At 41.6% G+C, this 23,170-nt stretch overlaps 1 protein-coding gene across 1 annotated transcript in view; it reads left to right on the top strand.

The window, feature by feature from the left end:
* The window catches only part of FNDC3B (fibronectin type III domain containing 3B), a 310,175-nt gene that overhangs the window by 175,265 nt on the left and 111,740 nt on the right, over positions 1–23,170 (top strand). The window contains 2 exon segments of the mRNA XM_081953443.1: positions 2,534–2,777; positions 3,391–3,687. Coding sequence (XP_081809569.1) covers positions 2,534–2,777; positions 3,391–3,687 — 541 coding nt within the window.

Genomic DNA, 23,170 nt, shown 5'->3' with positions numbered 1-23,170 from the left:
CTGCCCAGGATGCTCCTTTTAGACAAGAGCCAGCAGTGTGCAGCAGCTGCCAAAAAAGCCAACACAGTCCTAGGCTGCATCAACAGAGGGATAGAATCAAGATCACGTGAAGTGTTAATACCACTTTATAATGCCTTGGTAAGGCCACACTTGGAATACTGCATTCAGTTCTGGTCGCCACGATGTAGAAAAGATGTGGAGACTCTAGAAAGAGTGCAGAGAAGAGCAACAAAGATGCTCTTTGGGGTCTGGAGACTAAAGCATATGAAGAACAGTTGCAGGAACTGGGTATGTCTAGCTTAATAGAAAGAAGGACTAGGGGAGACATGATAGCAGTGTTCCAATATCTCAGGGGTTTCCACAAAGAAGAGGGAGTCAAGCTATTCTCCAAAGCACCTGAGGGTAGAACAAGAAGCAATGGGTGGAAACTAATCAAGGAGAGAAGCAACCAAGAACTAAGGATACATTTCCTGACAGTTAGAACAATTAATCAGTGGAACAGCTTGCCTCCAGAAGTTGTGAATGCCCCAACACTGGAAATCTTTAAGAAGATGTTGGATAGCCATCTGTCTGAAATGGTATAAGGCTAGGCAGGAGGTTGGACAAGAAGATCTCCAAGGTCCCTTCCAACTCTGCTATTGTATTATTGTATTGAGAAAAAGAAATAGATCCTTAGTGAGTTTTATTGTCTTCCTCTCATCCCTTTTTCTCTCATGAGCTTTTCTTTCAATCACTTGATTCAGAACCTTCAGCTCCAGCATCTTGGAGAACAATCTTTAGACAATACAGATATTGGGAAGCAATCCATGGATGATAGAGACAGATTTTAAAACCAGCAGCCGACCCAAATGTATTTATTTTTTTTAAATAAAATCTGTATGGCCGCTCATTCATTCTCAGTGATTCTGGGTGACTTACAAAAGTTAAAAACCTACTATACAAGCAATAAAAACAATAACTCCCACCCATCAGCAACAACAATTAATTCCCCAGGCCTGTTGGCAAAACCAGGTCTTCAGGGCCTTGTGAAGGAGTGTGAAAGTGGAGGCCAATCTAATCTCAGGGATGGAGTTCCATAGGGAAGGAGCCACCACAGAGAAGGCCTTTGTTATGAGTCCTTCCAGATTTACCTCCTTAAGAGAGGGCATTTGCAACATTCCCTATCTCTCCACTCTGGTGGGTCACGTAGATGTGACTAGAAAAAGATGGCCAAGACATTCAGATAACCGGATCCCTGATGTAGGGCTTTGAAGGTGACAATCAGCGCCTTGAATGGTACCCGGAAGCAGATCTGCAGCCAATGCAGCTCCCTCACGGGAGATGACATCTATGCACATCTGGGTCTGCACAAAACCATGTAGGCCACTGCATTTTGAACCAATTGGAGCTTTATAGGAAACTAACTGATAACCCTGCGTTGCCCGGGTATTTATTTATAGGGGGGGAAATGTCCAGACCAAACATAATTTCTAATGTTGGATTTTCCTCCTTACCAGAGGGAGCCCCCTTGTGGAGTAGTGTGAAGCTGTTACCACTGCGCTGTACAGTAGAATCCAGTACGGCACAACAGGCTGTATCTTAACAGAACACACACCCCAAGGGGTGTTAGGGGTGTCTTAACCCCCCCCCCCCACACACACACAGTATTTTTCTCCAGAGAGTAAGTCATCTGTGTACCAAGTTTGGTTGAAATTGCTCAAGGCATTCCAGAGTTATGCTGGAACACACACAAAAAGACACACACAGTACCATTTATAGGTAGGTAGGTAGGTAGGTAGGTAGGTAGGTAGGTAGGTAGGTAGGTAGGTAGGTAGGTAGGGATAGATAGATAGATAGATAGATAGATAGATAGATAGATAGATAGATAGATAGATAGATAGATGATAGATAGATAGATGATAGATAGATAGATAGATAGATAGATAGATAGATAGATAGATAGATAGATAGATAGATAGATAGATAGATAGATGATAGAGATGATATAGATATACTTCGTACAATGTTATAAACCACAAAAGGCATAATATCGTCTTTGGCTGTTAAGTCTTGGTTTCTCACACGTCTGGTTTCCTTAGTATTTGAACTCATTGCTTTTTCTATCTGTCATCAAACTCCACAAATAATATTGAACAAAAGTCCCCTTGTTGGTATTCACCCAGTCCTTTACGTTGGCATTTGAATCCATGCAAAAACAAAGCGTGTCCTTTCAAGGGGCAAGTAACTTATGCACGCTGGTGCTACTTTGATCCCCGTTCAAATTCTCATTGTTAAAGCAATTACAAAATGCCTTGCTATAATTAGGACGGCTGCCTGACTGTCTACTGCGAGGGAGCTGTTATCATGGAAATTTCTGGCATCCGGACTTTCTTAGATAGAGATGATCTTCCTTACCCTAAAAAAATAAAATAAAATAAAAAGCTTTTCTGTTTATTGAATGGAGGGAAAAGAGTAAGACATTACTGTTATTATTTCAAGCAAAAGTATATGTGTAAATGCTAATGTTATTCATCCAGCTGCTTTTCCTTTGCAGGTATTAGAAGACAGCACGGGCGTTCGGAGGGTGGTTGTCACACCTCAGTCTCCGGAATGCTATCCTGCTAGCTATCCTTCTGCCATTTCTCCAACGCACCACCTACCACCATACCTCACTCATCATCCTCATTTCATTCATAACTCTCATACAGCTTTCTACCCGCCTGTTACTGGGCCTGGAGATATACCACCTCAGTTTTTCCCTCAGCATCATCTTCCGCCTACCATTTATGGAGAGCAAGGTAAACTCAACTGCACACCTTTCAAATCTAGGTTTACGTGTTTTGCCGTGCTGCCTTGATTGTTGAAACAGGATGTGGGCCCAAGGCGCCATTCGACTTACAACCACACCTGGGATCGATATTTTCATTGGCGTTAAGGGAGCCACGTTGGATGTTTCCACTCCTTCTTCTTGTTTTGGTTGCAGTTGTTGAACAGTTCGTGGCAGTTTTGGTTATTAAGCAAATCCAGCTTCACCCGCTGACCTCGCGGGTCAGAAGCCAGGTGGGAAGGTCACGGGTGTGGCTATCACATGACCCAACTGGACACTGCAGCTGGTTGCCAACATTTACGGTGGTTGCAGTATCCAGGAGTCACGTGATCACCTTTTGCGACCTTCTGAGAAAGTCAACGGGGAAGCCAGGTTCACTTAACAGCCGTGTTGCTAACTTAACAACTGCAGAAATTCCTTTAGCAACCGCGGCTATAAAATGGAGCAAGCCTCACTTTACAAGGGTCTCGCTTAGCAACAGAAATTTTGGGGTCAGTTGTGGTCTATGGGCCGCCTGTAAAGAAATGCAGGCGGCATTTGCATTGGAAGCTGAACTGTATCCCCTTTATCTTGTTTCGTTTCAGAAATCATATATGGAATGTCAAGTTTCATAAACAGGGAAGATCAATACAACAAACCGCAGCACAAAAAAATCAAAGACAGGCAGATCGATCGCCAGAACCGCTTGAACAGCCCTCCAGCCATCTACAAGAGCCATCCAGCGTGTACGACGGTCTACAACGGTACCCTCAAGACTCAAAACGGGGCCACCAATGGGGCAGGAGGCATCGGAGGCATCAGTGGAGGGGGGATGCCAGTCATCAAAAAGGCAGAACGCAGAGCAAGAAGCAGCCCCAAGACCAACGAACAGGATTTGCATGGTAAAGTTAGCTACTTTTGATTCTCCTTCCTTTCTTTTTTCTTCCTTTTTTTCATTTCTTCCTATCATTACAGATTATGGAAACAAGCTAGGAGAAAATTAAAAGAAATACATGGGACTCACGCCATGTGCAGATGGATGGATGGATGGATGGATGGATGGATGGATGGATGGATGGAAGATAGATGGATGGATGGATGGATGGATGGATGGATACAGATAGATTACATCTGATAAGGGAGGAGAGCTTGTGGCTTAGAGGCTAATACAACTACCTAACATGTAAAAACAGCCCAGGTTCGAATCCCAGTAAGGGTATGGCTAACTGATGAGAGCTAAATAGCTTGAAATAGATCTATACTAGTCTCTCTTTATTTATCAGCACAAAATGCAACACACACACACATGCATATGTATGTGTGTATATGTCTCTCTCTCTGTGTGTGTATATTTAAATAAATATATAAGCTCATAAAATATGAGTTTCTTCAAACTTTCAAGTTTTCAAAAGAAAGAGGAAACCATTGTTTGCATAAGCTCTCTCACTTATAGAAAGCCAAAGCAGGTCTCTCCAGCTATTTTTATATCATATTCATTTTAGCAAACGTTTCTTAGGTCAAAACGACGCAGGTAGCAGACCTGATATAGTTATTCTTGTTCTTTTAGGCTTCAGTTTTATGTTCCCAAACCTGGGACTAAGTTCCACTGAATTTCATCTCCTGAGTTGATGTATATTAGACCACACAATGAAAATAGCTCAAAAATGATTGCTATCATTATTATTTTATTTATTATTTATTTGTTTGTCAAACATGTACAAGATAACAAGTATAGGTACAAACGTAAACATGAACAAAGGAAGTAAGTACGTATAAAGGGGGACAGTAAGACAGGGATGGTTGGCACACTGATGCGCTTATTTATGCACACCCCCTTTACGGACTTCTTAGGAATGGGTTGAGGTCCACGGTAGACAGTTTGAGATTGAATCTGTGGGGATTTGAGGATGTAACAACAGAGTCAGGTAGAGCATTTCTGACATTGACCACTCTGTTGCTGAAGTTGTATTTTCTGCAATCGCGTTTGAAGCGGTTTACCTTGAGTTTATATCGATTGTTTGCCGGTGTATTCTTGTGTATCATTCCTGCTTCATAACTTAGCTTGTCAGTAGATGTGCTTATTCTAAGTCCTGTCACATTCGGTGGGCCTTTTTAAGTAGATATGGAATGATATTTCAGTCAATTCCCAGTTTGTGCTAAAAGAAATTAATTGAACATATACGTGTTGTTTTTTAAACATTAGGTGATGCTCATTTGATTAGTAGAGTAGTCCTCGACGTAGAATCACAATGGAGCCCAAAATTTCCATTGCTAGGTAAGACAGTTGTTAAGTGAGTTTCCCCCCATTTTACTACCTGCCTTGCCACAATTGTGGAGTTGTTAAGTTAGTATAGCAAGGTTGTTAAGTGAATCTGACTTCCCCATTGACTCTACTTGTCAGAAGGTTACAAAAGATGATCATATGACCCTGGGACACTGCAACCGTCATAAATATGGCTTTGTGGGGGTGTTTTCACCTTTCCCAGGCTCCGGAGGCTTTCCTCGAGCCACTGGGAGGGTAAAAACTGTGTACCCTGGGCTCCGGAAGCCTTCCGGGAGGCCCATTTTTTCCCCTCCCGAGCCTCTATGCAGGTCCTGCACTTATCTCACATCCAAAATGATCTGCGTGGAGACTCCTGGGAGGGGTGGGAAGGGATGGGCGTGGTCATCCAGGGGTGGGATTTGAAGGTTCTCCAAACTGGCCATAAAGTTAGCTACGGGTTCTCCTGAACCTGGGCGAACCCGTAGCATCCCACCCCTGAATATGTCAGTTGCTGAGGGTCCGAATTTCGATCGTATGACCATGGGGATGCTACAATGGTCACGTGAAAGACTATCATAAATCACTTCTTTCAATGCCATTGTAACTTCCTACGATCAGAAATGAATGGTTGTGAATTGAGAACTTACCTGTACGTTTCATTTAAAAGAACTTTGCAGGGTCTGGCTTCTTCCTTGACTGCTTTCCGTCCTTCTTCCAGATTCTGTTCCTCGTCTCTTCTTACTGGCTGCTTTGATTGGCTCCTTCTTCTCCCTTGCAATTATTCTTCATCCCACATAAAGGTCCCAGTTGCCAGGCCTTATTTTTAGTGCCACATCAGACGCAAGAGATCAGCCTATGCAGGCATGTAGCTCTAAGCATCTTGAAAAATCTACCCAAAGGCTGGCTTGTTGTTCTGCTTGTTCTGCTTCTATTAGTATTCTGAAATAAGTTTGCTGTCAGGGTGAATGCCTGCTGTAGAAAATTGGTTATAGGAAGTCACCAGTCATCATCCTGTTAATTGGGGGTATTGTACTTCTATGACAGAGTTCTTTATATACAGAAAGTCTTGTATTTGTTCCCTGGCTTATTCAGAGAAAAAGGTCAGGGAGCAATTAATTTTGTTTAAAAATATGTTCTACTGGAGATTCTTTTGCTAGGCAAAGTAAACTTACTTGTCTCAATTTAGGGACTTGCTGATGTACAGGGGTTATAATTTCCCAGAATTTTCCAGCTGGGAATCCTAGCATCTCAGCATATTTGGACAGCATTGGGGATGGGGAAGGTGGTGCGGTGGCGTAGAGGTGGAGCTCTCACCTCACATCAGGAGGCTGTGAGTTCAATCCTAGGTGGAGGCAGATATTCTCTCTCCGGACACAATGAGAATGTATCTGCTGAATGAAACTCTGCACTGGTGACAGGAAGGACATTCGGCCAGTAATCAGTCAGCTCCAGTCAGTTGCTCAGACTCCACCCTGCAAGGGAGTATGGGGTTATTAAAAGAAGATGATGATTGGGGATAGGGAAGGCTGGAACAGCTAGTAGCTAGTCGGATAAACAGAAGAAGGAGTTTCCTTTGTCCCTGTCTTTCATTGCATCTATGTTGGAACCAAACTCTACTGGCTTTTGTCCCTTCCTTATAAACAAAGTGTTTATAATGCTTGTAAACTATAAAATAATGAATTGCAATGACTGTTTTGACTGGGGAAACATTTTGGACGGTGGGGGATAAAGGACTTGAACCTAGGCAAGGAAAAAAAAATCAATTTAGTTTAATTGTTAGAGTAAGCTGATTGAATAAAGTTTGGTGATGTCTGTACAAGTTCATGAACCAGCACAGGTAGTGGCTATCAAAAAAGAACCAACTCTTCCTCAAAACCAGTTGTGGTATACAATTTAAATTCTGGCCATGTTGTATGGCAGCTAAAATTAGTACTAATGTACTTTGGAAGATACTCAGTAAGAACGACTTACGATCATATCAGTCCTTGTGAGTTCTCTGTCCTCCAAACTACCATCAGATGGATGCTGCTGTTTCTGAATGCCAGTGGAGCACTCCTTGAGGTTTGGGGATTGCTTTTGAAATTGCCAAACCCTCAATAATAGTAGGAGAGAGAGAGAGGGAGAGGGAGAGGGAGAGAGAGGGAGAGGGAGAGAGAGAGAGAGAGTGTTAGTTGAGTCCTTGATGCTCTCTGAATGTCAGCGTTCCAGGTAATACACCCATAGAAAGCAGAACTCCAAGGCAGGTAGATTCCTCAAAGAACAAATGTATTGGAAACATCATATTGGCACAACCGGTTGAAAACCGACTCTGATTAATTAAAGAGAATTAAAAGAGAAATTTTTTCCCCTTTCCCCAAGTCACCAGTCACATGGTCCAATATAGGTGCTGGACAGTTGCTTGGTTACTTTGCTCCTCCACTCCCAGCCACCTGTTGGAATGACCTTGGTTCTCACAGGAAAAACCTGTTGTTTTGACTGCAGTTAACTATTTCCCTCCCCCTCCCATCTAGTGGCAACCCTGGAGCCTCAAAGATGGACCAGCCAGGTTCTCTTCAGGGTTGACACTGAGCTTGGTTTGCTTTCTTTCATCACCAAAACTAAGCAACATTATTCAGTGCCCTGGTGATGATGTTACCTAGTTTTGCTAATGAAACTTCCGTAGGAGTCATCTGCAAGAAAACAACCAAGCTCAGAGAGCCTCAAGGAGCCCTCGTTTCCATCCTGAGCTACAAATATTCTCCTTTATGAGAGGCAATTGAGCAAAACCAAGTCAAGGCTTGCGAGAAAAGTTCCTCTGAGATCTGCATGTGTGTAGGTGCTTGTGCTTTTCATCACCTCCTAGGTCTACACCCACTTCACCTTCAGGTGTGATAAGAAAAATTACCTTGAGACTTTCTTGCCAGCACAAGATAGCTTCCCATTTCCAGACAAAACAGTTGGAGTGGTGAACTGCAGTCCTTTTCTTTTTTTATATAGATAAAGTTTTTTTTCCATTTTCATAACATATAACCACATGTATACTATTACATAGCCAACATCGTATTGTATTATTAAATGTTTACATCAATTCATCTTACCATCAATTTCCAAAAACAATTATTGGCTCTTCTGTTCTCCATGCCCCCTATTTATCACTTTCTTCTCTTTCTTTCCTCCCCCTCCCTACCTCCTTTCTTCCCTCTGTCACCCTTCTCTTCTCTGCTTCCCCTTCCTCTCTCCTTCTCCTCTCTCCCCTTTCCACTCCTCCTCCTCTCCCTCCTCTTCTATCCCCTCTCTTTTTCCCTTACCATTCTCCTCTACTTCACACTCTTCATCTCATTTACTTGGTGTATTTCAGCTTCTGAGTGAGCTCTGATTCTGTTTGTTTTGTTTCTGTTTATTTGGATTTATATGCCGCCCTTCTCCAAAAGGACTCAGGGCGGCATACAACATTAAAAAAACACACATCCCAAAAGTTAAAAAAAATTAAATACATATCCAAAAAAACAAATCAAATTTAAAAGAGAATACATTTAAAATAAGTTAAAATTAACAGCTCCATTTTATGCTGATGGTATTTATAATTCCTTTTCAGTATACATATTTAATTATCTTCCTCCTTCTTTTTTTAAAAGAGAGAACAAAAAAGTATACATTTACTGCCACCTTCCAAGTGTCTTGGATTCCAATCACTCAAGTAATTTATATCAAGGGGTAAATGCAGCGGTTGAAAAGGGGCTCACTGGTTTGTTTGTAACTCTTGTGCTTCTGTAGGCAAATGTAGCCTGAGTCTGAATGTGCAATTGAGATAAGGGCTTCAGAAGACAGAATCGGACTACACCAGGGGTGTCCAAACTTGGGAACTTTAAGACTTGTGGACTTCAACTTCCAGAATTCCCCAGCCAGCAGAGCTGGCTGGGGAATTCTGGGAGTTGAAGTCCACAAGTCTTAAAGTTCCCAAGCTTGGACACCCCTGGACTACACCATAGTAGAGTTACAATGCTATGGTTGGCCTGGCCCATTTTCTTCAGGTGTGTAGCTGCAACTGTCAACTGAAACACCTTGTGCCCAACCTCAATATTTTTGTTTCTCATGGTGAATGCCCTGCATGACAAAACTAACTGTCCTACCTTCCAATCAGCTGGCCACCTCTGTTGACTTCAGCAAGGCACTTCAAGAGCTGAATTGGGAAAAGGGCAGCATTTCAATTGTTAGCTTTTTCTTCTTTTGCTTTTCAAGCTGAGATAGTCTTCCGCCTTCTTTAAAGAAAACAACCAGGGTATCAAACCATTGGTTGTTTAAGCTGAGCTTGTGCGTATAAAACTGGTTTCTTGATTCTCAGAACAAAAGATTTAACTTATTTAGTATCCCGTCTTTATTATTTTTACAAATAGCGCAGGATGGCAAGCATATAACACACCTAAGGGTGCTTTTTCAAGAGGCAACTGGTCTTTCTGTTTTTTTCTTTAAAGGCATTTTGCTTCTCATCCAAGGAGCTTTTTCAGCTCTGACTGGATGTGAGAAATGGAAGGATTTATACTCCTTGGAAACAGATGGTCATTTGCATTGAGGCCACCTGGAGGTTTATCGTGTCATCAGATCATCTGAGTAGTTCCACATCCATTTGCACTAGTCAGGTGACCCTGATGACAGAGATAAACCTCCAAGTGACCTCAACTATTCTCCAAAAGAATGCAAATGACCAGATGTCTGCAAGGAGTATAAATCCTTCCATTCCCCACCTTCCAGTCAGAGCTGAAGAAGCTTCCTTCTAGTTGCCTCTTGAAAAAACATCTTTGGGACAACCATGACCTGGATGACTGAGATTCTCCATACATATACAACACACTTTCCTCCTCCTCCTCCTCTTCCAACAACAACAGCCCTGTCAGGTGAATTGAGCTGAGAGAGAATGACTGATCCAACGTCACCCAGCTGGCTTTCATGGCTAACTGGGACTAGAACTCTGTTTCCCATTTTCTTGCATGGTCCCTTAACCATTAGACGACACCAGATCTTTTTTTAAAAAATAAAATGTAGACTGTTAAATTTTCATTCGCATCCCTTTAATACCCATGTCTGTACACACCAGTGGTGGGTTGCGGATCCTGTTCCAATTGGTTCAGTTGGAACAGTCCCAGAGGTGTCCACATACATCTTAATGCCACCACAATGCTCCAGCTGTTCCGCGAAGCGTCGCGCAGGCGCTGTATGCGCCATGCGCAGAAGCCTTAAAAGACAGGTAAGGAGCTCGGGTGGGCCCTTCAGAGCACCCTACCGGAACGGTATCCAGTGCTCCGGGCAGGCTCCAGTAGCCCGTACCAGGGCGTACCGCCTGAAACCCACCACTGGTACACACCCAGTGGTTGTCTATATCTCTGCTAATCCAACAAAATAAAACATTTGGCTTTTTATTTTTTAAAAAAGTTACATAGACTTGAATTCTTTCTGTTTCTGCATAAGAAATAAGCTATTTCTGAAGAAACAACTGTTCCAGTGAGGTTGTTCGAAATGATTTCTATTGTTGGGTTGGTGTGCACTGTTTTGAATATTTTTATAGCCATATTAAAAAAGAAAACCATATTGCGATGAAATTCTCTGTTCATTCTTAGTTTTTTTTGTTTTGGTAGTCTGCCTGAAAACAGAATTGTCCACCCTTTTTCCATGCAATGTTTATCCATTCCATATCTTTCGCTTTGACATAATGATTCATTTTGCAGCTATCTGCAGAAATATACTAAGCTCTTTGCATGAGAATTGAACTTACCTTTCTATAAATGCACGCAGGAATTATAAAAATCCTGGTATTGTTCCCCCTTATTCCTTTCTGTTTCACCTAAAAGAAAGAATATGTGTATGTGTTTGTACATTTGTATGTGAGAGTGATTTTGTTGGCACATACAGATGGGGTTCATTTGATTTTGTAAATGAGTTTTCTTACTGCAGAGGTAATTAATTGTTAATTAGTTTGTTCAATTAATACAAAAATTGTTCTGGTTCTGCCCTTTTCTCAAATATGACGTTTGACACTTATACATGTGTGCTACTCAAATATATTTATTAGCCAGGATTGGGTTTAATGAGAGTTGGCAATCACAGCTTGCTGAGGAAGGAAATCTGGGCATCATCTATGCATCTGGATGGTTTCAGAATAATTTCTCTGCATAGTAAACATCTTTTGCTTTCCAGTCTTCATATATTTGTCCATGAACTTAAAAAATGTTGAATGCTGGTATTTAGCTTACCAATTGACATCTCACATCTATGTCAACTAATCTAAGCTTAGCACCTGCATTGCACATGCACACAAAATAGCAATTCCTTTCCTAGGAATATTTCAAAGGAAAATAATGTCCTTTAGGATAGCTGGATATTTACATAGATCAAAAAAATAAAGTCAAAGAATTGGTTCTGCAAATTCCAGGTAAGTGGATATTCTTCAGGGTATCCTTTCAGGAGTCTTGGGCATATGGTGTAGTCCCTGACTTTGGTTATTCCCTCAGATTTTGTAATATGGGAGGATATGCATGAAACACTTTTTTAAATGTCAAAATAGGTAGCAAATTGTCTAACAGTCATTAGTGGCCTCTGGAAGTACCATATAATTGCTCCTTTTACTTAGGGCCCATCCCTTCTCCCTATTGCATCTGAAAGACTAAAATTAGCACAGGCTTAGATAAAGATTGGACACCAGTCGCCGTTAATGCAATAGTAGAATAGGGGATATGGAAGAACATCAAGCTAATAGTGTTCAGAGGAAGATGGCAGGAGATGAAAGGAACTTGTCCATTATGTGGCAAATGCAAACTGGGCAGTCACGTTAAACTTTTAATACAGGAATGTTTTGGGACAAAAATAACTTAGTATAGAGCTGAGGAGTTGGCACATTTTGCATGTCAATCTTGTAGAACAGGGGTGTCAAACTCAAGGTCCGGGGGCCAGATCCAGTCTGTGGAGTGCTTAGAACTGGCCCATGAGGCCTCCTTAGAAACAGTGAAGGACCAGTCTGCAGTGCCTCCTCCAGCGAAAATGGAGCCCAGGAGGGCTACACACTGCCCTCCTGAACTCCCATTTTCCCTGGCAGAGGGTTGCAGGAGGCCAACCAAAAACACAGCTCGGGAGCCCTTTTTTGCTGGCAGAGCGCTTGGGCCACCACAGGCACCCCCTGTGGTGAGTGACATCAATCTGTCCATGCCCACCCCGGCCCCCGAAGTCAAATCGAGTTTGATGCCCCTGTTGCAGACTATAGAAAGTGATCCTGTATTGGTGAGTATTTTGCCAACTGTGTAGGAAAAGTTCTTCTCATGTGTTGGGGATATTTAAATGAGCTTGAAGTATTTTGTGGGGATCCTGTAAGTATTCGTGAAAGCCACTACACCAAATCAAGATCACAGTAATCTTACGCCAATCATCATCATCATCATATAATTTTGACGGTGCAGGTTATAATTCTGACTAGAAATTTCAGTGCTAATAAGATTCCAGTTGAGAAGGTGAGCCAAAACGTTTAACAATTCTTTATTCCATTTTGGTAACCCTGTTATATAGGTAGTGCTTAACTTACAACTATTCATTTAGTGATCGGTCAAAGTTACAACAGCACTGAAAAAAGTGACTTATGACCATTTTCACACTTACAACAATTTCCGCATCCCCATAGTCATTTGATCAAAATTCAGATGCTTGGCAACTGATTCATATTTATGACAGTTGCAGGGTCATATGCTCACCTTTTGTGACCTTCTGAGAAGCAAAGTCCATGGGGAATCCTGATTCACTTAACAACTGTGTTACTAACTTAACAACTATAGTGATTCACTTAACAACTGGAGCAAGAAAGGTCATACAATTGGGGAAAATTCACTTAACTGTCTCACTTAACAACAGACATATTAGGCTCAATTGTGGTCATAAAATTTTGGTCGCCATGATGTAATAAAGATGCTGAGACTCTAGAAAGAGTGCAGGGAAAAGCAAAAGGGAACTGGAGGCTAAAACATATGAAGAACGGTTGCAGGAACTGGGTATGTCTAGTTTAATAGAAAGAAGGACTAGGGGAGACATGATAGCAGTGTTCCAATATCTCAGGGGTTGCCACAAAGAAGAGGGAATCAAACTATTCTCCAAAGCACCTGAGGGTAGAACAAGAAGCAATGGGTAGAAACTAATCAAGGAGAGAAGTAACTTAGAACTAAGGAGAAATTTCCTGACAGAACAATTAATCAGTGGAACAACCTGCCTCCAGAAGTTGTGAATGCTCCAACACTGGAAGATTTTAAGAAGATGTTGGATAACCATTTGTCTAAAGTGGTGTAGGGTTTTCTGCCTTAGCAGGGGGTTGGACTACAAGACCTCCAAGGTCCCTTCCAACTCTGTTATTCTATTCTATTCTAAGTTGAGGATTCCCTGTACATTAAAAAGAGGAAAGGGGGAAAAGCAATGTTTGTCTGTTCTCCTCAGCAAAGTGTTACATGGAAATAAAATATATTATTAAGATCCCCTATCTGTGAACATATATGTGAGTCCTATACTTCGAATGAGTATGTCAGGAGTTCTTTGGTGACCTCGTGGAACTATTTTATTTGTTCAAGAATTCTTCAACTAAAAGAAGGGGCTGCGTTTTTCTCTCTCCTGGCTCCGATTATAAGATCTTTTGAAGCTCTGTTTTCTGGGAAATTTTACAGACTTTACAGCTGCAAAAGATGAACTGAAAAATGCCAAGACATTGAGTGAAGTCAGGTCTCTAGGACATCCACTGGGCCAGCCAGAGAATGCTTTTTCATATATATATATTATTTATCAACACAAATACAGCACAATATACATACATACATACATACATACATACATACATACATACATACATACATACATACATATTTAAATACACAAACAAGGCAAAGATTGCGAGCAACTTCAATCAGATTAGTGTGTGTAAGAGGGCGAGGGACTGTAGTATGAGCATTTATATTTCTGGACAAATGTTAACTCCCTTTTCAGTTTATATCAAGTTTGGTCCCAACTCAAACTGCAACAAAAGGAAACTCGTAAATGGCTTCAATTCTGCAGCTCAAATTCTCTCTAGACCCTTAAGGAGAACATTAAAGCAGATGTTTCCACCAAAGCTTATTTGGAAGGTTTTTTCCCCAAAGCTTATTGGAAGGTTTTTTTCCCAAAGCTTATTGGAAGGTTCTGAGCCATTTGGAACCTGGAGCCAAATGTAGAATAAGGTTTGGGGGGAAAGACCCCCTGTTGGTTGGCTGTCTTCGTCTTAAATGGACTTGGGAAGCAGTGGTGGGATTCAAACATTTTTACTACTGGTTCTGTGGGCGTGGCTTAGTGGTGTGGCAGGAGAAGGTTACTGCAAAATCCCCATTCCCTCCCGATCAGCTGGGACTCGGGAGGCAGAGAATAGACGGGAGCAGGGCCAGTCAAAAGTGGTATTAACGGTTCTCCGAACTACTCAAAAGTTCCGCTACCAGTTCTCCAGAACCGGTCAGAACCAGCTGAATACCACCTCTGTTGGGAAGTCTTATCACTTCACCTGAACAGACTTATTAGCAAGCTACAATGAGCTTGTTAGATGCCATCAAAGGTCACCCAAACTGAGTGCACCGGTGCACAGAGAATTACGCTAAAAGCCTTTAACTGCTGGAATAATTAAGATTTTTGATAGTAGATAATTATAGCTGGATAGGCAGCTAAGTAATGCAATTGACTAGATTGTGCAGGAAATCCAGAAATGCGGAATCTCCAACAGATGGTTATCCAGTCCTTGAATACCTCCAAAGAAAGCCAGGAAGGATACTTTCAAAGGTATTTTGATTGATTGATTGATTGATTTAGTGCTTGCCTTTGAACAAAACATCATTTTGATTCAGGTAACTTGAGCCTTTTTTTCTTTTCTTTCTTTTTCTTAAAAATAAAAAAAGGATCTGTCTTTACCATTTCCAGTTAGATGACAATATCTAGCTAACTTTGGGTGAGGTCAAAAAGACAGATACAGTAATCCAGACTCAACCTGCTGAGACATCCACAATAAATCTCAAAGCATTAAGCTACACCAGAAAATATTTTTTTTAAAAAAATCGGTATAGGTTAAGAGAGATCATGACAGTGTGCTGCGCATGTCTTTACGTAACCTTTTCTCTATTCCTACACACGCCCACCCCAGCCACGCCCCCCCAGCTCCCCTCTCCCAAGGTCAAACCCAACCCTGATGTGGCCCCTCAATGAAATCGAGTTTGATACCCTTGTCCTAGAAAAACGAAATAGCAAAGTACTGCTATACTGTTACCAAGAAAACTACTTGGAGATGCGAGGAGTCAAGCTTGACTCAAAAAGGAGGTTTTACTTTTTCCCTCTTTGCTTGAAAAGGTAAATAGGAAATAGCACAGCTAAGAATGTTTAATGGTTCACAACCAAATTTTAGAGGAGTGTCCCCGATCCAGTAACAGTGAAGAATAAGGATCTTGCGTGGCAGCTGCTCCCCTGTTTGCAACAGTAACTAAAACAAATCTCAAATCCCAAAAGAAACAGATCACATTTTAAAACGAACAAAGAAAATTTATGACTGCTGGATTGGCTGGGACTTAACAAATATTCGATGAATTCTTGACGTGTTTGGGATGCAAGGAGGAATTTCTGCAGCAGTTTGTACGCGTAAGGGCATTTTTAATGCAAAATTTCAAAAATTGCAGCACATGTGGATTGCTAAAAAAAACAACGAGCAAATGGTATATGCAAAAGAAAGTCCACCGTTTAGCTGACATCTGTATGAAATGGCAGCTGGCAGCCTCCTTCTGGATCTCCAAAGCTATCGGCAGAGCCAGCTTCTGCGATGTGATTTTGGCAGGCACATTACTGTCAAACAACAACAGCCTTGTTGCCACACAAGCAGCAGAGGAATGGTGCTTCAGGATCCCTATACATAGCTGGTGCTGAAATGCTCTGGGATTGCATTCTGCTTGCAGAATAAGGAAGTATTTGGATATAAGAGCGCCAGGGGGGTTTATAATCTAAGAGGCAGGTTGCTTATAAAAATTTAGAATTTTTGACAATCATTCCATGGACTTTTCCAGATTGTTGTTCATTTGTACAATAAAGAAATTAATTGGTTGTTGCCCCCCCCCAAAAAAAGATCCCCTCTTCCCCCAATTTCCTCATCTCCTTTATCAAAAAATGGTGTTTTAACAGTTCTCCTACGCAAGATGTTTGTCACAGAGCAATGTGGATTTTGATCCAAATAGCACGCTTATTATACTAGTAAATGTTGCATCAGTTCTGGAAGTGTCATGGGTGCTTAAATGGAACATTTGTATTTATCAAAATCAATTTCATTTATACTCCTTATTTCTATCATTCATTTTTCCTATTTTAGAGATTAAGTGAATCACCAATACAGTTAATATCAATAGCAATTAGACTTATATACCGCTTCCCGGTGCTTTACAGCGCTCCCTAAGCGGTTTACAGAGTCGGCATATTGCCCCCAACAATCTGGGTCCTCCTTTTACCCCCCTCGGAAGGATGGAAGGCTGAGTCAACCTTGAGCCTGGTGGGATTCGATCTGGCAAATTACACACAGCCGGTGATCAGCAGGAGTAGCCTGCAGTCCTGCACTCTAACCACTACGCCACTGAGGCTCCTAATTAATCCTCAACTTACAACCACAATTGATCCCAAACTGTATGTTGTTATGTGAACCTTGCTCCATTTTATGACTTTTCTCGCCACATTTGTTAACTGAACCGCTGCAGTTCTTAAATTAGCAACATGGTTGTTGAGTGAATCTGGCTTGCCCATTGACTTTGCTTGTCAGAAGTTTGCCAAAGGGCATCACATGAACCCACAACACTGGAGCTGTCATAAATGTGAGTCAGTATTCAAGCATCCGAATGTAAATCACATGGTAGGTATGCTGCAATGGTCGTAAGTGTGAAAAATGATCTTAAGTCACCTTTTTCCGGTGCTGTTGTAACTTCAAACCGTTACTAAATGAACTATCTGTAAGTCGAGGATTACCTGTATTGTATTGGGTTGTGGAAATATAAATCAAGGATCAAAGACTAAAATGTGTGAATTTTAGGATCTAGGAAGAAGGCATATTATTGTGGTTGGCCAGGATAGAAATAGGGTAGCCCAGTGTTTTTTTCAAACTTGGCAATTTTAAAATGCGAGGACTTCAACTCCCAGAATCCCCCAGCTAGTATCTGTTGCTAAGTTTTAAAGATATTGCTGTAGTCCAACTTAATGCATTCCACAACAGGGTCTTTGGTCTCTTGAAAGCTATCTCAAAAGCTCAGCGCTATCTACTTCCTTTGCTTGCTATTCAGGCTGATATAGGGTTGAAGGATATATCTTTGAGAAATATATGAGAAAGGATATATTTTTGAGCCGCCTACGGTCTGACTTAAGCATAGTACACAAAATTGTCTGCTACAACATCCTACTTGTCAACGACTACTTCAGCCGCAATAATACACGGGCAAACAATAGATACAAACTCAAGGTAAACCGCTCCTAACTCAACTGCAGAAAATACTATTTGAGTAACAGAGTAGTCAATGCCTGGAATGCACTACCTGGCTCTGTTGTTACATCCTCAACCCCCCATAACTTTAACCTGTCTACCGTGGACCTCATCCCATTCCTAAGAGGTATGTAAGGGAGTGTGAATAAGCGCACCAGTGTCAGAGGTGGCATTCAGCAGGTTTTGACCAGTTCTGGAGAACCAGTAGTGGAAATTTTGAGTAGTTCAGAGAACTGGTAAATACCACCTCTGACTGTCCCTGTCCCCATCTGTTCTCTGCCTCCCAAGTCCCAGCTGATCAGGAGGAAATGGGGATTTTGTAGTAACTTTCCCCTGAAGTGAGAAGGGAATGGAGATTTTACAGTATCCTTCCCCTGCCACGCCCACCAAGCCATGCTACGGCCACCAAGCCATGCCTACAGAACCGGTAGTAAAAAAAATTGATTCCCACTACTGACGAGGTCCAACTTTCACAGCCATATATTGCAACTGGAAAAACCATAGTCTTGACTATACGCAGTTTTGTTGGCACATGCCTTATCTCTAAATTGACTGGGTAGGATGTGTGCCAATTTGTGGCTGTATTCTGAAGTCAGGTTACTTGCAGATTGTATGTGCAATACAAGTAATCATTGACTTACAATCGTTCTTAACAACTGTATTACTGACTTAACAACTGCAGTGGTTCAGTTAACAACTGTGGAAAAGAAAGATATTAAAATAGGGTAAAACTCACTTAAGAAATGTCTCTCTTAGCAACAGAAATTTTGAGCTCATTTTGTGGTTGTAAGTCGAGGCCTACCTGTATTAAGAATCACTTTTGCTATCACTTCTACCGTCTCTTATGCCATCTGGTCCAACATTAGGCAGCTGTTCAAATGCTCAGGTTCTATTGCTAATCCTGATAATAAACCACACCATAGCTTTCCATGAGTTGGCTACTTTCATAGTTCACATTGCCCCATTTTATACAAAAGAAGAACATACTAAATTGAACAGAGTTCAAACCAAGTTCACCATAAGATTTCCATTAGCCATGGCCATCTGTACCACATTTATAAAGAATGACTCTGAGGCTTACATTCTCTAATAATGATTCTTAAAATGCAGGATTTGTAGTTCATTGAGACAGTATAGAATCTTCCATATTTTCAACTGACCTAAGGTAGATTGGAACAAGATTGATAGTTGCTCCTTCCTTTCATGTTACTGAGGGTCCATAATAATGTCCTTCAAAGAACAGCAGGGCCAAAGCATGTGACCTCAACAACTCCAGAGTTCAATTACATTACTCATGTCCACTCGAACTATATCACGCAACAGATGAAAGGGAATCAAATCTGAGTTTGGCCCAAAGCATATATACTGGACAGAAAGCAAAAACTAGTCTTGGTTCTCAGAGAAGTCTGTCTACACTTGCAAAATGATGTTGCATTCAGACCTTGCTTTTAGGCCTAATACTGGGAACGGTGTATAAGTACATTTGAAAATGTGATTTCTGAAATAGCACATAAATGATGAAAGTTGATCCTTGATGAAAAGAAGAACTAGGGGTGATATAATGGGTAAAGGTAAAGATTCCCCTCGCACATATGTGCTAGTCGTTCCTGACTCTAGGGGACGGTGCTTATCTCTGTTTCAAAGCCAAAGAGCCAGCATTGTCCAAAGACATCCCTGTGGTCATGTAGCCAGCATGACTAAATGCTGAAGGAGCATGGAACGCTGTTACCTTCCCACCAAAGGTGCTCCCTATTTTTCCACTTGCATTTTTACATGCTTTCGAACTGCTAGGTTGGCAGAAGCTGGGACAAGTAACGGGAGCTCACTCGGTTATGTAGTGCTAGGGATTCGAACCACTGAACTGCTGACCTTGTGATTGACAAGCTCAACATCTTAGAGTCGTTTTGAGCGCTCCGAAGGCTTGAGGGACCTTCAGGATGCTTCCCTGAAGCCTCCAGAGCAGTCAAAACGAATCTCCGAGCAAACCGGAAATCCGTTCCCGAATTTCCGGTTTGCCTGTAGGGCTGGTTTTTTGCGCTCCGGAGGCTTCAGGGAAGCTCAAGAAGTCTACAGAGGGCCCCCGGGGGACAGGGGGCTCTTTTTGCCCTCCCCAGGCTCCTATAAAGGCTCTGGAGCCTGGGGAGGGTGAAAAATGGCTTTAAATAAGGGTGAACTCAGCTGGCCAGCTGACAGGGGAGCGCCTCACGTGCCCTGACAAATGGCTCCGCGTGCCACCTGTGGCACACATGCCATAGGTTTACCATCACTATCTTAGACACTGAGCCTCTCATAGGGGTGATATAATAGCAGTGTCCAATATCTAAGGGGCTGCCACAAAGAAGAGAGGATGAGCCTATTTTCCAAAGCACATAAAGGCAGGAGAAGAAGTAATGGATGAAAACTAATCAAGGAGAGGACCAACCTAGAACTAAGGATAAATTTTCAGTCAAGGAGAACAATTAATCAGTGGAACGACCTGCCTCCTGAAATTGTGGGTGCTTCACAATTTCTGGAGTTTTTTCAGAAAAACGTGGACAGTCATTTGCCCAGAATGGTATTCGGTCTGCTCCTTGAGCAGGGGGTTGGACTAGAAGACCTCCAAGGTCTTTTCCAACTCTGTTATTCTGTTACTCATTCTTCCCAGACAGCTCTTCAACCTGGAGGGTATGGTTTCTGAATGAAGATCAAGGCAAGATTACGTGCAGAAAAAAGAATGTTCGAATTTAATATTGTTTCCTCCATTTGTTTACCTTTCTCATAAATATTTCCCCACTTATAGCTTGATTTAGTACAGCGTAATGGTTCAGGGATCAAAGAATGGAATTCAGTTGCTTATTTGCCAGGAATTTAATTACCTGGACAAACTACTGTTCAGTTAGCAATTTGTTTCAAACTGCAATATAGAGATAGTAATTCTGACCTAGAACCCGGGCTGTTGTGACAGTAAGTAAATTAATTCATGTGGAATGCTTTAATATTTATACGTTATAGTGTCCATCATATCCTTACCACTATCTTTAAACATAAGGTAAAGGTAAAGGTTCCCCTCGCACATATGTGCTAGTCGTTCCCGGTGCTCATCTCCGTTTCAAAGTTGAAGAGCCAGTGCTGTCCGAAGATGTCTCTTCGGACATGTGGTCGGCATGTCTAAATGCTGAAGGCTCACATAGCACTGTTACCTTCCCACCAAAGTGGTCCCTATTTTTCTACTTGCATTTTTATGTGCTTTCGAACTTCTAGGTTGGCAGAAGCTGGGACAAGTAACGGGAGCTAACTCCGTTATGCGGCACTAGGGATTCGAACCCCCGAACTGCTGACCTTTCTAGTTGATAAACTCAGCGTCTTAGCCACTGAGCCATGTCCATAAACGTAGAATACTTCAAAATTCATTATGAAATTCATTTGGTTTTCTGGAAGGAGGAGGAGGAGGAGGAGGAGGAGGAGGAGGAGGAGGAGGAGGAGGAGGAGGAGGAGGAGGAGGAGGAGGAGGAGGAGGAGGAGGAGGAGGCAGCTCCTGAAAAAAAGGATTTGGTTGTTTATTTCTTTTTGGGAGAAGAAGCATTTTTTCCCTTTATTGATTACTTAAACCACTAGTGATTTATAAATTGCTCTGATCCATTATAAACAGTGCAATCAAAAGCTCCTTTTCTTATGGATGGTATTGATCCACACACAAAACGAAAGTATCATTAAACTCTTTTAGAGATTAATGTTAGAGATTTGCAGATGTCTCTCTATCTGTGTACTGTACACAGTCTTAAGAAATTAATCTGCCCCCAAATTGCCAAATCTCTGCTTAATAGTTGTGGGGCACTGCAGAATTACTTTGGGAGCAGAGTGGGAGTAAACAAATAAATGTGACAGAAAATCCTGTGGCGATAACATCCAGCAAAACACTCTGCCTGCAAAAACATTTTGCTGGAGTTGTCACATGCGTATAATATTATGTAATATCGCATTTTGCCTTGATCAGCAAACCGTGTCCAAGCAGGAAGCAAAAGAGCCAAGTCACCTTAATGAGAGGCTTGGGAAAATGAAAACAGATGGTCATGCATGACTAAATGAAAAGGGAGGAAAAAGATATTTATTGACTGAACAACATGTTGAAATTTAGAATCTGGAGCAGATAAGTTTGGAGAAAGGTTCTGTAATGTAAATGAATCATTCGTTTTGCATATGAAAGGATGGTTTGCATTTAGTATACTTCAAAGATGCATCCTAGTTTTAGTTGACACTCAGCCAAGGATGCATTCCTGCATATCTTTCTCTTAAGTGTTGTCTTTGATAAACAGCTGAAATTACATATCGGGAGGACCTTAGTATTGGGTGGCTGAGGCAAAAAAATTCCAAGCCATCACAATGCTTGAAATAAAATAATTGACAAGCAAGATTACTTGATAATTTTATTTACTTAGTTAGAAAACCTATATAGAGGTCCATCTTATATACCCTAACCCTCGGTACTTCATAGGAAAATCAATGAAACATGTTGTTGTTAGTTGTGAAGTTGTGTCCTACCCATCGCAACCCCATGGACAACTTCCTCCAGGCCTTCCTGTCCTCTACCATCCTCTGGAGTCCATTTCAGCTCACACCTACTGCTTTGGTGACTCCATCCAGCCACCTCATTCTCTTGTCATCCCCTTCTTCTTTTGCCCTCAATCGTTCCCAGCATTAGGCTCTTCTCCAGTGAGTCCTTCCTTCTCATTAGGTGGCCAAAGTATTTGAATTTCATCTTCAGGATCTGGCCTTCTAAAGAGCAGTCAGGGTTGATCTCTAGGACTGACCGGTTGGATCGCTTTGCAGACCAAGGGACTCGCAGGAGTCTTCTCCAGCACCATAGTTCAAAGGCCTCAATTATTTGGTGCACAGCCTTTCTTATGGTCCAATCTTCACAGCCATACATTGCAACTGGGAAAACCATAGCCTTGATAATGCACACTCTTGTTGGCAGGATAGAAACACATTACAAAAAAACCTAATAACCAGAAAGATATGCTTTACCACACTTTCAATTACGAGGTCAGCCTTCCTTATAGATTGTGAATTTTAAAAACTCTGCTGCATGGGTATGCCTATACAGGAGTCAAGAAATTGCATTTTCTCTTTCTCTCTTTTCAGTAAAAGATAGGGACGCCTTGATGATGTCACCACAAGTCTAGAATTCTACTTTTCTAGAACTGTACTTTGTCTTTATAATGTGCATCAGAAGCTTTGTTTTCAAAAAGAGTCTGTTCTGGCTCGCCTTCCTTTAATACTGTTTTAATTCCTCTTATGAATCTGCAGGGCCTAATGATGCTGTATCTTTATACTTCTGATATTTTACAGTTATTAGTTGTTCCATATCACTCAGTGCCATTGTTTCTCAACCTTGATAACTTGAAGAGATGTGGACTTTAACTTCCAGAATTCCCTATTCAGCAAAATTAAGAAACTGGTGTCAGACATGGAAGCCATTTTTTACATTGAGTCTTCCGGCCTGCACATTTTCTATTGTGGGAAAACAGCTGGGGGGATTATATGGAGTATGAGTGATATATAGTCAAAATAACATTCTTTTCTCAGAGAGTCAAAGACACCTTGCCCTGCAGCTGCGATGGCGTGATTGGGA

The sequence above is a fragment of the Natrix helvetica genome (assembly GCF_964273705.1).
Source record: "Natrix helvetica genome assembly, chromosome: 5".
Classification (NCBI taxonomy): Eukaryota; Metazoa; Chordata; class Lepidosauria; order Squamata; family Natricidae; genus Natrix; species Natrix helvetica.
Note: the sequence above shows the minus strand (reverse complement) of the source record. Positions and strands in the feature narration are given on the sequence as shown.